Below are 15,745 nucleotides of genomic sequence, written 5' to 3' on the forward strand. Positions count from 1 at the left end.
ATGGGTTGCATGATATGGACCTGCCTATACTAACATTCTCTTTAAATAACAAAGAAAAAACAGTGTGCCAGACTTTAGATCAGGTTTGAGTTGATTTATGGCGCAGTCTATTTCCAATTCCTCAAAATAGCAACGCACCAACAATGCACCTGAAAACAACTTGTTTTCAGACCAGCACACCCATGGGCGCAAATGCATTTGCTATTTAAACAACTTGGTGCAGGACGGGAAAATGAGATCGCCGCATTGTGCCGGGTGTATGATAAGGCCCTAATTCTCCACTGCTTCCCTCAAGATTTTCCTATATTTTATAATGGGGTTTTTCAATTAATAAGTAAAATAATGTAAACACCTTGATGATGCTTGAAATTTTGCTCTATAATGCAAATTGCACACACCCATGCAGAAAACATAAAGTGATGGGTCATTCTATGGAAATGTCCATTTCTGTCCCTAGCCTTTACAGAAATGTACAGAGGGAAAGTGCTTTATTTTGAGGTTAAAAACAGGTTTTTCTACCATTTAAAATACAAAAATGTATTCATAACTATCAAGTATATGATGTAAATGACATAAAAAAGCCAAATAAATATTTTAAAATATTTAATGAAAGTAGTGGCCCCCTGCAGTTGTGTCACTGGTGTTACCATTTAACAAAAATAATTTATTTTGAAATAACAATCACGCTGATGACATCACTTTAATTCCCTCTTCCTATTTCCTCAAGATCTATGAAATTAAAAATTTCCAGGATTTTTAAATTAGTTTCTTGCAGGTGTTTTGATTCTCCACTGTGCATCCGTGTTTGTCACTCTTTCCCCAAATCTATTCGTTGCACCTTTTGTTACCCCTACGTCATAAGCTAGACCACTTTGTCATGAATGTGCCTGCTTGAGTGACTGGAAGCTGGACATTATAATTTAAAAAAAATTAAGAAATTGAAAATTTTCTTAAAGTAATGCTTTGTTTCGCTACAGAAGGCCTTTATAAACCCCAGAGCCATGTGGAGTAGTTTCATGATGGATGGATACTTTTTTCAGATACAGAAACAGGGGTACCATTCACTGCAATTATACAGATTGAAACAGACAAGACCATTTTTAATGTTACTCTGAACATGTTCGTCTGAAAGAGGAATGTCAGACATGACTAGGATGCATTTAGGGTGAGTAAAACAGGTTAATTTTCTTTTTTTTTTCGTGAACTTCACCTAAAAAGAACTGTCAAACTATTTAACAAACCTGTCTTAAACTGATATCAGTTATCTAAAAAGATATGAGAAATACACACACTCACACAACTATACTGTAAAACTACACTTTCAAAGCTGAGAAATATTCTTTATTATATTTGACTTTTCTGTGCAGAGAAATTACTGTTCATATACAGTAGTGTTATATATCCTTTATTATGTGAAAAGCATGACTGAACTCATGAAACATACTATTGCAGAACAGACAAATTCTTAAGACAAAATCAGGAAGTGTTGTTTCTGTAATTGCTTCTACTGTATTTGTGACCAGACATTAATACAAACATTTAAACAATGTCCACAAGGGACCTACAGCATGAACTGCAACCATTTAAGTCTGTTTAATGAACCTATCAATGAAAATATGAATTGTGTCTATTTTTAAACTGCTTTGCTTCTTATTATGGCAAAAAAAGTGCTTCTTGTGCAACAATCATCAAACTGTTACAGTATATATAAGCCAAATTTACATACAAAAGTTAGGACAGAGTAAAGCTGAATGAGTCCCAATAGCTGTCTCAAGACATGAGTGGTCTCCTTTTAAAATAAGTGAAAGCTAGATAAGTGGCACCCCCTATCAAACCAACCAATAAAGTGCCACAAACAAAGGCTGGAGCCTTTTTCTTTGCCACCCTGAATGCGGTGGGCAGCACAGCAGATATGAGGATGTTGTTGACATGTCCAAGCACTCTGCGGAAAGCCGGACGGTTCAGGACACTTTCATAATACGTCTCCAGGTTGACCTGGGCCCCATTTCCCCAGTACCGGCGGGACAGACCCAGGAACTTGAGGCGGTGAAGGGTGACAGCAAGGGAGACGTCAGCAATGCTGAAGAAGTTGCCACAGAGCCAAGTCTGCTGACTGCCCTCTTCTGGAAAGATGATAAATGACAGGTTAAGAAGTCAGATTTTTTTAAATGCTTGGCATGAAAAAAAAAAATAGAAGTCATATGAAAAGGAAATGTATAAATGAAAACTGCTACTTAAATGCATCTTAATAATTTTAATGTAAACAATTCATCCATGCATATTTTATTTATTTATTTGATTATTCACAATTTCTTCTTATTGACAGTAAGTGAAGTGGGAGAAAGAGAAGGGCGGGATCGAAAATGGTTCTCGAGGTAGGATTCAAACTTGGGATCCCTGTAACGCAACAACATCGTGTCGTGCACAGCCCACAGCGCCAACAATTATTCACAATTCTTAATCAAAAATATCATAACTCTATCTTCTGGTGAAACAACAGACTTCTTGCTGATGACATATGTTGGAGCTTGAGTTAACTAAATAAAAAAAATTCAAGATCATTTAAAAAAATGTATAGTTATCATTATCATTGGTGTGAACAGGCGTTAAACATTTTAAAAAGTTTTTGAGTTTTCAATTAAAAAAAATTCTTCCACCTGGTGTCTCCTCAATCCTCCTCTGCAGCACTGTCTCAACTTGATCCAGAACATTCTCCAGTTCATCCAGGAGTTTCTTTAGGTGTTTCATATTATCATGGTCAAACAATTTACTCTAGAGAGATTCAAACAAATAGTGTTTAGCGAAATACAGCAATCACATTCTTGGCGTTGTATACAAGATTGTAATCAAAATGAAGTGCACATACTACATAGGAATAATTTCATTGAGATCATCTGAGGTCTTGGGTACTGTGCAAAGTTACTTACTTTTATACGTCTCTGTTTTGCCAAATAAGCATCTTTAAGATCGGGATTCTCAGCTGCTAGTTTCTTAAGCTCGGATTCTGTGTTTAAAATCTGTGCTATAATACAGAAATTGTTGTTAAAGGAATAGTTCAGCCAAAAATTTCGGAATTTACTGCCTCTTAGACCAGGGGTGTCCAATCTTGCTTCTGGAGGGCCACTGTCCTGCAGAGATTAGTCCTCCAGATCGGGTGTGGACACTCCCACCCTCAGGTCATCCAAAATGAGTTTTACTTCATTGTAACAGATTGGGAGAAATGTAGCATTACATCACTTCCTCACCAATGGAATGGGTGCCATCAAAATGAGAGTCCAAACAGCTGATAAAAACATCAAAATGATCCACAAGTAATCAAAACGACTCCAGTTTATCGATTAACCCCTTCTGAGGCAAAAAGCTGCATATTTTTATCCATAAACAAAGACATGTTTACGTTTTCAAACCATTGCCTCTACCTAAAATACAAATCCTCTATCCATAATATTGCTTTCTCCAGTGAAAAAAAACCTGTCCCATTTGATTTGAGGGAAATATGCACAGATCAAGCACTGTTTACAAGCCAAAACACTCCAAAGCAGTTCTTAACCAATATGTCAGTAGGTTTTGTCTTGATAGGACTATAGGGTTTGAACTTTTTCACTAGAGGAAGTTATATTATGGATTATGGACTGTTTTTTGGCCAGAAGCAATGTTTTAAAGTTAAAATACCTTATTTGTCTCTCATAAACACGCAGCTACTGTATTTTTCTTCATAAGATGTTAATTGATGGTCTTAGACTCGTGTGGATTATTGTGATGTTTATACCAGCAGTTTGGACTCAATCTGATGGCACCCATTCACTGCAGAGGATCCACTGTTAAGTAAGTGATCTGATGTAAAGCTATATTTCTCCAATTCTGTTCTGATGAAGAAAAAGCTCATCTACATCTTGGATGGCCTCAGGGAAGGTACATTTTCAGTTTTGTTTAGGATTAACTATTGATTTAATTCACAGTATTCACAATAATTGAAGGCTCATATTAAATTATTATGCTCAGTTCCCTTCTTACTGCGAATGTGGGTGGTGGCATAAGCTGGGATTTGGGAGTCTACTGTGATCTCTGGGTGGAGGATGCAGCCATGGGTGTATGCATCCATCTGCAGGGAGTCCAGCAGTTCTCTGTAATGCTGAACTCGATGATAATACGTGCTTCCTTCTTCTGGGATCAGCTTTGGGGTGTGCTCTGATTCATTGAAGTGTACAAAGCAGATATACAGTATGCATTACGACCCAAAAATTTGGCTGCAATCTACATGAGCTGCTCTCCAGGGCAAATATCTTTTTTTGACTCACCGTTCAGTGCCTCTCATTTAATCCAAATTTCTGCAAAGGCATGCTGAATGTGACAGTACATGCAAACATAAATGCAACCAAATGAAAAGAAGATAACAAATGCACTGAACACAGTAAACACAGTTGAAAAAAAAAAAAAATCAGAAATCATTTTAATCTACTGATTTGCTATGCAATTATTATCAATTATTATTGGTGCTCAAATGGTTCATATTATTATCACTTTTTTTAGATAATTTAGTAATTATAGTTTGATGCATCCTTGATGATATTTTTTTTTTTTTTTTTTTTTTTGCAGCAAATCAGCATATTAATATAATTTCTAAAAGATCATGTGACACTGAATACTGGAATATTGGCAATTAACCAAAAGAAAACAATTATTTTCAATTATAATATTTGACAATATTACTGTTTACTGTATTTTGATCAAATAAATGCAACCTGGTGAGACATTTTCACAAACATAAAAATAATAATAATAATAATTATGTCAAACTTTAGACTGTTAGTCTAGAGATGCTTGGTTAGCAGTGTTGAATTAAATAAATAAATAATTGCATACAGTTAACTTGATTTATTGAATTATAAAAGAATTGTTATTATTATTATTATTATCATTATTTGTATGCGACATAACATCCTGAATTATTAAAAGGATTTTAAAGAAGTGTGGTTGATGGCATGCATCAGAGGGTTCAACAGCACTATATGCCCTTCAGTACTCTTGTGTTTGCAGCATTTTACACTGCAAATTAGAGCTGCACGATTCTGGATAAACTGAGAATCACAATTGTTTTGGTCTCATATAGAGACCACGATTCTCCCACGATTCTGAACTAAATAAAATGTGTGACAAAATATTACTGCTGCATTCTATTTAAAAGTGTCTAATTAATATGAATGAATTAGTAAACATTTTAATATACACTTTAAGTCCAAAAGTTTTTCAACGGTAAGATTTTCTTTGTATATATAATTATCTTCTGCTCACCAAGCCTACATTTATTTTATCCAAAATACAGCAAAAGTAGTAATATTGTGAAATATTTGTACAATTTAAAATAACTGCTTTCTATTGAAATATATATTTTAAATGAGTAACACTTTAGAACAGGTAACACTAATTAGTTGCATATTAGCATGCATATTACTAAAATATTAGCCATGTATTAGTGCTAATTAAGAACATATTAATGCTACTTAATGCTATTTATTCTACTTGACATTATACTACATCCTTTAACTTACCCAGGACCTAAATCTAAAAACTACCTTACTAACTATTAATAAGCAGCAAATTAAGAATTTATTGAGAGAAATGTTGTAGTTAATAGTTTACAAGTGTTATCTATTCGAAAGTGTTACCTTAAAAGGTCGTTTATTTCTGTGGTCAAAGCTGTATTTCAGCATCATTACTCCAGTCTTCAGTGTCACATGATCCTTCATAATAATAATAAATGTTTTTTGAACAGCAAATCAGAATATTAAAATAATTTCTGAAGGTTCATGTGTCACTGAATACTGGAGTAATGATGCTGAAAATTCAACTTTGCATCGCAGGAATAAATTACATTTTAAAATACATTCAAGTAGAAAGCAATTATTTTAAATTGTACAAATATTTGCTCTATTGTGATTGCTGTCATATACTGTAGACATCAATGTTTATATCTGAACTATAAACTTTATCCCAGTATTTCTGTGATTAATATAAATGACTGTAAGACAGAAATAATACTGTGTAGTTGAAAAGACAGTTTGTGAAGATGTTTCTTAACCAAACATGGCAACTGCTCTCTCTGTGTCAGCGGCAGTGCGAGCACAGATTTGAATGATCTTTGTCAAAGGTTTAATAGACTCTGGGAATTGTTGTCATTTAGAAATGAAATTGAGAGTGTGTCTGAATCGAGATTGCGATCTTTTAACGATTAATCGTGCAGCTCTACTGCAAATCATGCAATCTGTAATGTAAATACTGTTTCATACATTGCATTAACCCAAAATCCTGAGCATTTACCATCACATAAGTTCTGCTCCAAATAGTCCATGATTTGTGTGGGGTCACAGATGACACTGTCATTATGAACCAGCACAGGAACCTCTCCAGTGGGGTTCAGACGCATAAACCAGGGCTCATTGTGTTCACTCAGAGGCAGACTCACATCAGTCTCCTCACACTGAAGACCTTTCTCCGCTATTGCCAGTCTCACCTATGATAGAAACAGTGTGATCACTATCTCTTCTTTTACAATTTTACAATACAGTTGTAATTCAGGTGTCTGTGTTATGATTACAGTAATTCAACACAGCCTACACACTTGCATCAACACACTTCATTTAATAATATATAATTTATGAATAATTAACATGTATGCTGCCTGTCAATCAGCAATTGTTTATTGAGACAGCCACATGATTAGGAATAATCAAAATAATGTCAAAATAAATAAATAAGTGAATATCACAATCAAAACAGCAGATCAGATGCTGCATCCGCCCTGATGCTCCTGTCCTTCTTGCGCTAGTAATGTAACCACTCACCTTCTGAGAGCTGAATGACTGAGTCCAATGATACAAAATCAGTTTAGACTCTTTGTTTTTTGTTTTCTCGACAACCTCACCGCTGTCTTGTGACATTGCATCCTTCTTTAAAAGGATTTCCTTCTCATCCTGAGATTCACCGATGTTTTCCACCGCCATCATATCAGACATTGGCTGTGTTCCAAAATCTAGTTGCCTAAAAAGGCATTTCTGTGCATCTTACGCGCGTGCAGCATTCTGCAGTGTTTATTTAAAATAAAGACGCGTACTCGTAGGCTATATTTCACGGAGCCTTGAAACTGATATCTACACGCGTCTATGATTCCCAGAAATGCTGTCTAGGTAGTCAGCACACTAGGTTTTGAGACACAGCCAGTAAGTCTAACGGCGCAGCCTCCAGTGGTGGTACTGGTGGTACCTAACATCTTAAAGGACTCACTTTCACATTCACAATCACGAAATGTATAAAATAAGCATAATATAAAGCAGATATTTATGTTTTTTACTATTTTTTTTAAATCAAGTTAAAATCTAATTTTTTATAGTGATTTAAAATAAAAAGATTTAACATCTTTTTTTGTGAATATTTACATATAATGCGTTTTCATGTTTGAAGATCATGAATCAAGCGCACTTTTTAAATGAACCAACAGATGTCTCTGTAGACTATCTTCCCCATCAAATTACATTAAGCTGTTTATTACAAACTCACTGCTATACCATGTTGAGATTTGTATTTATTTACAGGTCCTTCTAAAACAATTAGCGTATTGTGATAAAAGTTCATTATTTTCCATAATGTAATAAAAAAATTAAACTTTCATATATTTTAGATTCATTGCACACCAACTGAAATATTTCAGGTCTTTTATTGTTTTAATACTGATGATTTTGGCATACAGCTCATGAAAACCCAAAATTCCTATCTAAAAAAATTAGCATATTTCGACCGACCAATACAAGAAAAGTGTTTTTAATACAAAAAAAGTCAACCTTCAAATAATTATGTTCAGTTATTCACTCAGTTATTCACTTGACACTGGACTTCAGGCATTTCCTTCTCCCCAGTCTTCCTCCAGACTCTGGCACCTTGATTTCCGAATGACATGCAAAATTTGCTTTCATCCGAATAAAGTACTTTAAACCACTGAGCAACAGTCCAGTGCTGCTTCTCTGTAGCCCATTTCCTGCACACGCCTGTGCACGGTGGCTCTGGATGTTTCTACTCCAGACTCAGTCCACTGCTTCCGCAGGTCCCCCAAGGTCTGGAATCGGTCCTTTTCCATAATCTTACTCAGGGTCCGGTCACCTCTTCTCGTTGTGCAGCGTTTTTTGCCACACTTTTTCCTTCCCACAGACTTCCCACTGAGGTTCCTTGATAAAGCACTCTGGGAACAGCCTATTTGTTCAGAAATTTATTTCTGTGTCTTACCCTCTCGCTTGAGGGTGTCAATGATGGCCTTCTGGACAGCAGTCAGGTCGGCAGTCTTACCCATGATTGCAGTTTTGAGTAATAAACCAGGCTGGCAGTTTTTAAAAGCCTCAGGAATCTTTTGCAGGTGTTTTGAGTTAATTAGTTGATTCAGATGAGCTCTTTTAGAGAACCTTTTCATGATATGCTAATTTTTTGAGATAGGAATTTTGGGTTTTCATGAGCTGTATGCCAAAATCATCAGTATTAAAACAATAAAAGACCTGAAATATTTCAGTTGGTGTGCAATGAATCTAAAATGTATGAAAGTTTAATTTTTATCATTACATTATGGAAAATAATGAACTTTTATCACAATATGCTAATTTTTTGAGAAGGACCTGTATTTTTAAAATTCTGTTGAGAAGATAAAAAATGTAGGCTAGTTTATTTTTCATAATTTATAATTTGCAGTATTCTCCTAATAAAAACCTTTCACACAATAAAAATAAACTATTACCAGCATAAATTGATTGATTGAATAGGGTGATTCATCTATCCAAATCACAGAGATTTTATAAAACCATAAAAGGATGGCAGCCAGCATATCAACCAAATAGTTGAACCTGAAATAAAAATATAAATTAATTCATAATATATTGTATCGTTTAATGGTCTTAAAGGCCCTCACTGTTCAAGACAATATTCAAAACTATTAAAATAATTAACCACAAATTAAAATTGGGAAAGATTAAATTAAGAAACGTGATGTAATGTTGTAGCATATACCTCATGGCAGTTTGTAGTGTTTTAATTCACTTAGATTATTATAATGCATTATAAAAAAATGACACTCTGAACTATTCTGAGGCCCCCTAGTGGCTCCCAGGACCCTGGTCCCATAAAAATGAAAGACCTTTCTAGAAGAAAAAGAGTGGATTTTGCTAGTTGGCAGACAGTTGGGAGATTTCAACAAATCCAGACCTATGTCTACAGTTCTACTCTAATATGCATTTATCTTTTTCAACACCCTGCAGATCATCTGTGCATGACATTATGAACTTACAGAATTACCCCGAACCACCTGACCATTTTTAAATCCAATGCCACAAGAGCAAGCAGTAATAATTAGTCACAGTATTAACATAATTAAAAAATTAATAAAAAAAAAAACTGGGTATTAAAGTATTACTTTCCAAGGTTTTTTATTGTATTTTTTATTTTTTTATTTTTATTCCAAAAGGTTAATGTGAGTCATTTATAAAATGTAAATTTAAAACGGCTTGCTAAAAGCCTTATTTAAATTAGCCTACCTAAACTGCTAATAAATTTCACAAATAATTACAGAAGAAATGAACACAGAATTTTCTTAACTACTTTTGTTGTGCATTAAGTTCGAAACATTCAAAATCATAATTTTTCAATGACTTACAAGCATTTCACTGTTTCCAGCACTTTAAAGCTACCAAATGATCCAATTTGAATCTTATTTTCAATGGGATAACCAAAATATACTGTCGTGAAGAAACGCTTATATAAAATGATACATCAAATCACTATTATAACTTGTAGATGGGAGCAGATAAACACTTAATGGATTATTAGTCATTCCTTTATACTTTTGCCTTTATATTTTGAAATTATAAAATAACAATTATAACATCAATATTATAAAATATCAAATCATCAAGAAATCAGATTTTGTCAGTTTTTTAGTAAAAAGTGTGTTTTGAAAGCGAACTTTTCTTCAATTTGCAACTAAATCACATGATCATTGAAGTTGCAGTTTCATACAAGACTACAGAAGAATATGTTTAATAAGAGCACGTTACTGTTGTTAATAAAATACATATTTGAAAGCTTCCCAAGTCTTTACTGTCAAATGTGTATAAACATGAAATAAACAAGAACTGAACATATAATATTATTACTAACTGTACTTATTAATGCACATCAATAGTAATTTTATCATATGATATATTTGTTATATCACTCTGAAATTAAAAGAATACTGCACATTTTAATCTATGAGCTAAGTCTATTTTTATCAAAGCAATTGTCAGTAATACAGTTAAAATGGGGAAAATATGTGAAAGATTGCACTGCATTTCAAGGAGTGCTCCTAAATTTTCTGCTTGTGCTCCTAAAAATGTTCAGCCAGGGTCTACAGTGCTCCTAGTAATGATAGTTAGTCTGGAGAGTTATTATATATATACATATATTTGTATCTGAACACTTCATGTGTATGTATATATATATATATATATATACACACACACTCACATATATACACACACATACACAGACATTTTTAAAATATGTATATACACTTTTCCTAATAAATAAATTATTACTTCATGTTACAAAGCACAGCAAAAACAAAGATTTTTATCTACTGATCTATAATATAGAACATATATGTAGATCAGTGCATACATCCCAGCTTCATGTGAATATAGGTTTCCAAATCATCCATGAATAATCTTGAGTAAATAGAATTATTATAAATGCAAAATGTTTCTTTTTTCCAGGCCACAAAATTTACCGGTTTAAAATTCAGCTTAAAACTTTCAAAGACATGTGCAGTATTTTGTAGAATACTTCTTTAATTTTGTTAATTATACAAACTTTAGAAGACTTTTAAAAAAAGAAAGAAAGAAAGAAAGAAAGAAAGAAAGAAAGAAAAATCCGGCTCTAGGAAAAGAAAAGAGACAAAACAATTAAGAACATTTCTAACAAGCTCTGAACCTGCGCCCTCTTGTTCAGCCCGGTGAGGGTGAAGTGGGCGGGGCCGCGGTGATGACGCGGAAGGATTGGCAGCTGGATTCGCCGCGCGGCGCGGTCTCGCTGTGTCTGCTCTGCGCAGCGCCTGCGAACGGAGGGAGTCGGTGAAACGCAGCGGCGGTTCCAGCAACGATGCACTGAACCTGCCTCTTCATTTATACTCTCACAACCCAAGCAGAAATAATAAACAACAACATCTCCATTGTGATTCGTTCCCCCCGGTTTAATCGTTGCTGCTGAACTCGGCTTAGAAAAGAAGGTTTAATGAAAGAGAAAGACAAGAAGAAGCGCACGGCAACGTTACGACTGTTTTTATTTTTATCCCTTTCTGAATGACGGGCGGACGGTTCGACTTCGACGATGGAGGCACTTACTGTGGCGGATGGGAGGACGGGAAAGCCCACGGACACGGCATCTGCACGGGACCCAAGGGTCAAGGCGAGTACGCCGGGTCCTGGTCCCACGGTTTCGAGATAGTCGGGGTCTACACCTGGCCCAGCGGGAATACGTACCAGGGCTACTGGTCGCAGGGCAAACGCCACGGACTGGGTGTTGAGACCAAGGGGAAGTGGGTTTATCGTGGGGAGTGGAGTCACGGGTTCAAGGGTCGCTATGGAGTTCGGCAGAGCACCAATACACCTGCTAGATACGACGGGACGTGGAGTAATGGACTACAGGACGGCTATGGAGTCGAAACCTATGGGGATGGTGGTGAGTCCCACTGCTAATGTCATTTATCTTTAGGGATGAGAATCATAAGCAGCTAAACGATTCATCTTGTCGATGTCTCATTAATTATTCTTTCAGTAGCTACTTTTGAGAAATAAAGAAGACATGCTTTGATCTAAAGGAGACTGTTGAATGATCATATAACAAAACAGGGATAGCCTACATTGTATTATGTTTACAAAGACAAATAGTCCTACCCATATATCAAAATCGAAGGCCTAAACATACCAAAATAGAATAATGTATTTCATTAATTAATTACAGCAAAACTCATATATTTTACTACAATTTGTCATATGAACAACCAGTCAGTTACGACGCTGATTTATGCTTAGGAGTCTTAAGTACAACATAACACTGTGACAGCTGTTGCTTCATTTCGATTCGGACATGACGAAAGGAATAATTTGCGGTTCAGAAAGTGAGTCAGATTAAATCCAGTAACCGCTCCGGCTGAATCTTAATCGTTTTTGATTCACTAAAAGAACCGGTTTATAAGAGTCATTCGTTCGAGGGTCGAACACACAGTGATAAAGCTGAATGTTTTTGATTCACTAAAAAGAATCGGATCAAACGAGTCATTCGTTTGAACATTTGTTTTCTCTTAAATAAATCTCCGAGAGCTTTCTGGCCTGCTGACTTAAACTTGTCGCATTTTATTTATTTATTTGTTTGTTTGTTTGTTTATTTATTTTAATTAATTTCCTTTAAAGTACATTAGTGGCATTGTTTTTACATGCAATGTTGCCATGCATTGACATTTATATTATTGCAATAATATTACAACAAAAATAATATTAAAATAAAGTGATAAGAAATTAATAAAATAAGATTAAATAACAATACAATTTATCTGTACATATATTATAAGCATATATCAAAAGATAATGTAATAGACTGTGTACACATGGGTAGTTTTTAATATATTGGTTATATATTCTCTAAAAACAGCCTCATCATGAGAGTCATTTACTCAGGAACTGTGAACACACTGATCTAGCTGTATGTTTTTGGTTCATTAATAGGAATCGGCTGGCGAGAATCATTCAGACTGCACTGATCGATGTATGTTTTGAGCTAGAGATTCAGTAAAGGTCTTCCAGCTGAATACTAGGATGAAATTAAATGTTGAGAATCTTTAACATAATAGAACAACATGAAAAAGAAGTGATTCAAGGTTCCTGATTCTGTTTTTGCCAACTGTGAAGCCACAGACATTGCCATATTTTCAAAGTACACTGAAGTAATGCTGGTGACATGAGGTTGAATATTTTTATTCTTTGACATAAATTTGCTTTTTCGGAGCATACATTAGTTTCTGAATTAGTTTTGGGATCTGTGTAATTTGTGTCACTGATTTTAGATTAGGCTGAGTGATGAACACTGTGAACATAAAACACATTTGTCATGCATCACAAGAGATTTTAATTATCTAATTTTCATTAGTTACACTCTTACGGTTCATGAGTTATGAGTTGTTAACAAACATTAATTGATATTTGATATGCTAATGTGCCTAAAGTGCATGCTTTTTATCATTATTTAATATTACCACTGAATACGATTTGAACCAAATTAAGAAAGGTATGACACTTCATGCACTGTTTGCTTACTTGATCTACATGAGTTTAATGTTCTTTTCTGTTTCATAAGGCACATATCAAGGCCAGTGGATGGGGGGCATGAGACATGGCTACGGTGTGCGTCAGAGCGTGCCTTATGGAATGGCCACCATTATCCGCTCTCCGCTTCGCACCTCCCTGGCCTCTCTAAGAAGTGTGCAAAGCAATGGTGCCGTTCTGCAGGACGCAATACCTGACACACCAGTTGGAAGCCGTGGTGGTTTCGTGCTGAATTTTCACAGTGACACTGAAGTCGTCACCGGGAAGAAGAAGGGCCTGTTCCGCCGCGGGTCTCTCTTCGGCAGCCTCCGTCAGCTACGTAAATCCGACTCCAAAACATCCATCTCTAGCAAACGTAGCTCGGCACGTAGCGACGCCACCATGAGCCGCATCAGCTCCAGCGACGCCAATTCCACCATCAGCTATGGAGATGGAGAGGTGCCCGATGAATACACCCCCATGGAGGACCATGTGGATGCCACCACCACAGAGTCCTACATGGGTGAGTGGAAGAATGACAAACGCAATGGGTTCGGAGTCAGCGAGCGATCCAACGGGCTGAAGTACGAAGGGGAATGGATGAACAACAAGAGGCATGGATACGGATGCACAATATTCCCAGATGGAACCAAAGAGGAGGGGAAGTATAAAAATAATGTGTTGGTTCGTGGGATAAGGAAGCAGCTTATTCCTCTTAAAAACAATAAAACTAAAGAAAAAGTTGACAGGGCCGTGGAGGGGGCTCGGAGGGCGGCAGCTATCGCCAGGACTAAAGTGGAAATAGCAGTGTCAAGGTAAGGCACCTCCTTTGCTGAAAATCTTTTTGTAAAGCGAAAAATGGAAATTCTGGGATTATTTACAAATTCTGGTGTGGTTCTGAACTTGTGTGGCTAATGTAATACCCACTCTTGTTCCTTGTTCCAGTAGAGCATTGCGTTAGCAAGGCAATACTGTAGGTTGTGTGTTCAATTCCCAGGGAACACATTAGGTAAAAAATAATAGCCTGAATGCACTGTAAGTCGGTTTGGATAAAAGCATCTGCTAAATGCATACATTTATTTATTTATATAAAAAAAGTTATATAAATAACCGCAAAATAAAAAAATAAAAAATAAAAAAATGTTAATTCAAATTAGGCTTAAATAATACAGACACACATTTAGATAGATAGATACATAAGTAGTCAATGAAAAATCTTGCCTTTGCAACTGACTAAAATAAAATAAAATTAGGTTAAAATCCCCCCCCCCCCAAAAAAAAAACAACTGAAATAAAAATGAATAAAAGCTAAAAAATACATTTTGGAAAATAAAAACAATGAATTAAAAACTCTCTAAAACACATAACAAAATGACTACCACTTAAACTAATCAAACCTGAAAACATCAAAATAAAAGCTAATACTATATAAAAATTAAAACTGCTCCACTGTAGCTTTTATGTCTTAGTTGCATTTACACTTTCATATTCAGTACAGAAAAGTTTTCGGTCAAACTTTGGTCTGTTTGTCAATCTTAAATAGCACAGATGTATCGACTGTTTTTGTAATACTTTGCTGGCGTGTTTTTGACCTTCTGGAATTCAACAGCATGGATCCCATGTGGCCAGTTCATTATAATCCTTTTTGTAGTCCATGTAATAAAGCCAAATGTGTGTTGAACTAAAACAAACTAAATAAAGGTGTGTGAACTAAATAAAGGTGAGTAAACGATGACAGACGATATAACAAGAATATATGACTCTCACAACTGTAGAGTCATCACAATTGAGTAATATATCATTTCAGTCATGACAGGTGGACTTAAAACTGCTCTGATCAAGTGCACCAGCTTCTGTAACATTCCCCAGATTGTTACTACTTGTACTGTTAAGCTGTGATGTCTGCATGGTTCAGACGTATGGCATATGGGGCATTTATTTAGATGTCATTCATTAACCATATGTCATAGACCTATTTTAAGATGTTGCTTCACACACCAACAATGCTCAGCAAAGCTCAGGTGTTTTTAAAAGATATCCTTTGTTCGTGCTTCTCAAATGGTTAGGAAGTCTGAGTTTTGAAAGGTTGTGCAAACAGCCTTTTTTTAGGATTGGTGTCTATTATTTGTCCATAGCTCAGATGCACAGGGAGCAGTCATGAGGTCATACTTCTCATGTATACACTATTATGATGTCTGTTCCCTTGCCAAAAGCCATACTAGACAGACCTTTTAATGGATGTGTTGTGTGAACCAATTATTCAAGGCACACGAATTCATACCATCCTAGACAGGTCTTGGGAAACTCACATGCTCATGATCCTTCCATTGACCAACCAAACAGATACTTCGCCAACATCTAGACAATATTCAAGTATA

General features: G+C 35.5%; 2 protein-coding genes across 5 annotated transcripts in view; one reads left to right on the plus strand and one right to left on the minus strand.

Annotated features, from left to right (window-relative positions):
- Positions 1-1,389: 1,389 nt before the first annotated feature.
- Positions 1,390-11,560, minus strand: LOC128013324 (ganglioside-induced differentiation-associated protein 1-like). 4 transcript variants are annotated; one of them, XM_052596234.1, is made up of 7 exons: positions 11,412-11,560; positions 11,002-11,122; positions 6,319-6,511; positions 4,015-4,188; positions 2,928-3,022; positions 2,658-2,772; positions 1,390-2,123 (listed from the first exon to the last, which is right to left on the minus strand). In XM_052596234.1, exons 1-7 carry the CDS (start codon positions 11,450-11,452, stop codon positions 1,771-1,773), a joined length of 1,092 nt encoding a protein of 363 aa, XP_052452194.1. In that variant the 5' UTR covers positions 11,453-11,560; the 3' UTR covers positions 1,390-1,770. The 4 variants fall into 4 exon arrangements, with proteins under 4 accessions (XP_052452194.1, XP_052452196.1, XP_052452193.1 ...); XM_052596236.1 differs by lacking the exon at positions 11,002-11,122 and having other exon boundaries at positions 11,412-11,539; XM_052596233.1 differs by lacking the exons at positions 11,002-11,122; positions 11,412-11,560 and adding an exon at positions 6,843-7,641.
- jph1a (junctophilin 1a) overlaps positions 11,107-15,745 on the plus strand; it is a 40,754-nt gene continuing 36,115 nt past the window's right edge. The window contains exons 1-2 of the mRNA XM_052596232.1: positions 11,107-11,748; positions 13,420-14,182. Coding sequence (XP_052452192.1) covers positions 11,370-11,748; positions 13,420-14,182 — 1,142 coding nt within the window. The 5' untranslated portion in view covers positions 11,107-11,369. The remainder of the gene's footprint in view (positions 11,749-13,419; positions 14,183-15,745) is intronic.

The sequence above is a fragment of the Carassius gibelio genome, chromosome B24, assembly GCF_023724105.1.
Source record: "Carassius gibelio isolate Cgi1373 ecotype wild population from Czech Republic chromosome B24, carGib1.2-hapl.c, whole genome shotgun sequence".
NCBI classification, from domain to species: Eukaryota; Metazoa; Chordata; class Actinopteri; order Cypriniformes; family Cyprinidae; genus Carassius; species Carassius gibelio.

Bases quoted from the DNA above. Each gene is read 5' to 3' on its own strand.
- LOC128013324 (XM_052596233.1), bottom strand. From the start codon at position 7,013: ATGTCTGATATGATGGCGGTGGAAAACATCGGTGAATCTCAGGATGAG. The intron at 3,023-4,014 runs GTAAGAAGGGAA...TCTGTATTATAG, and splicing joins TGCCACCACCCACATTCGCA to CACAGATTTTAAACACAGAA. The intron at 2,773-2,927 runs GTAAGTAACTTT...GAATCTCTCTAG, and splicing joins CAAAACAGAGACGTATAAAA to AGTAAATTGTTTGACCATGA.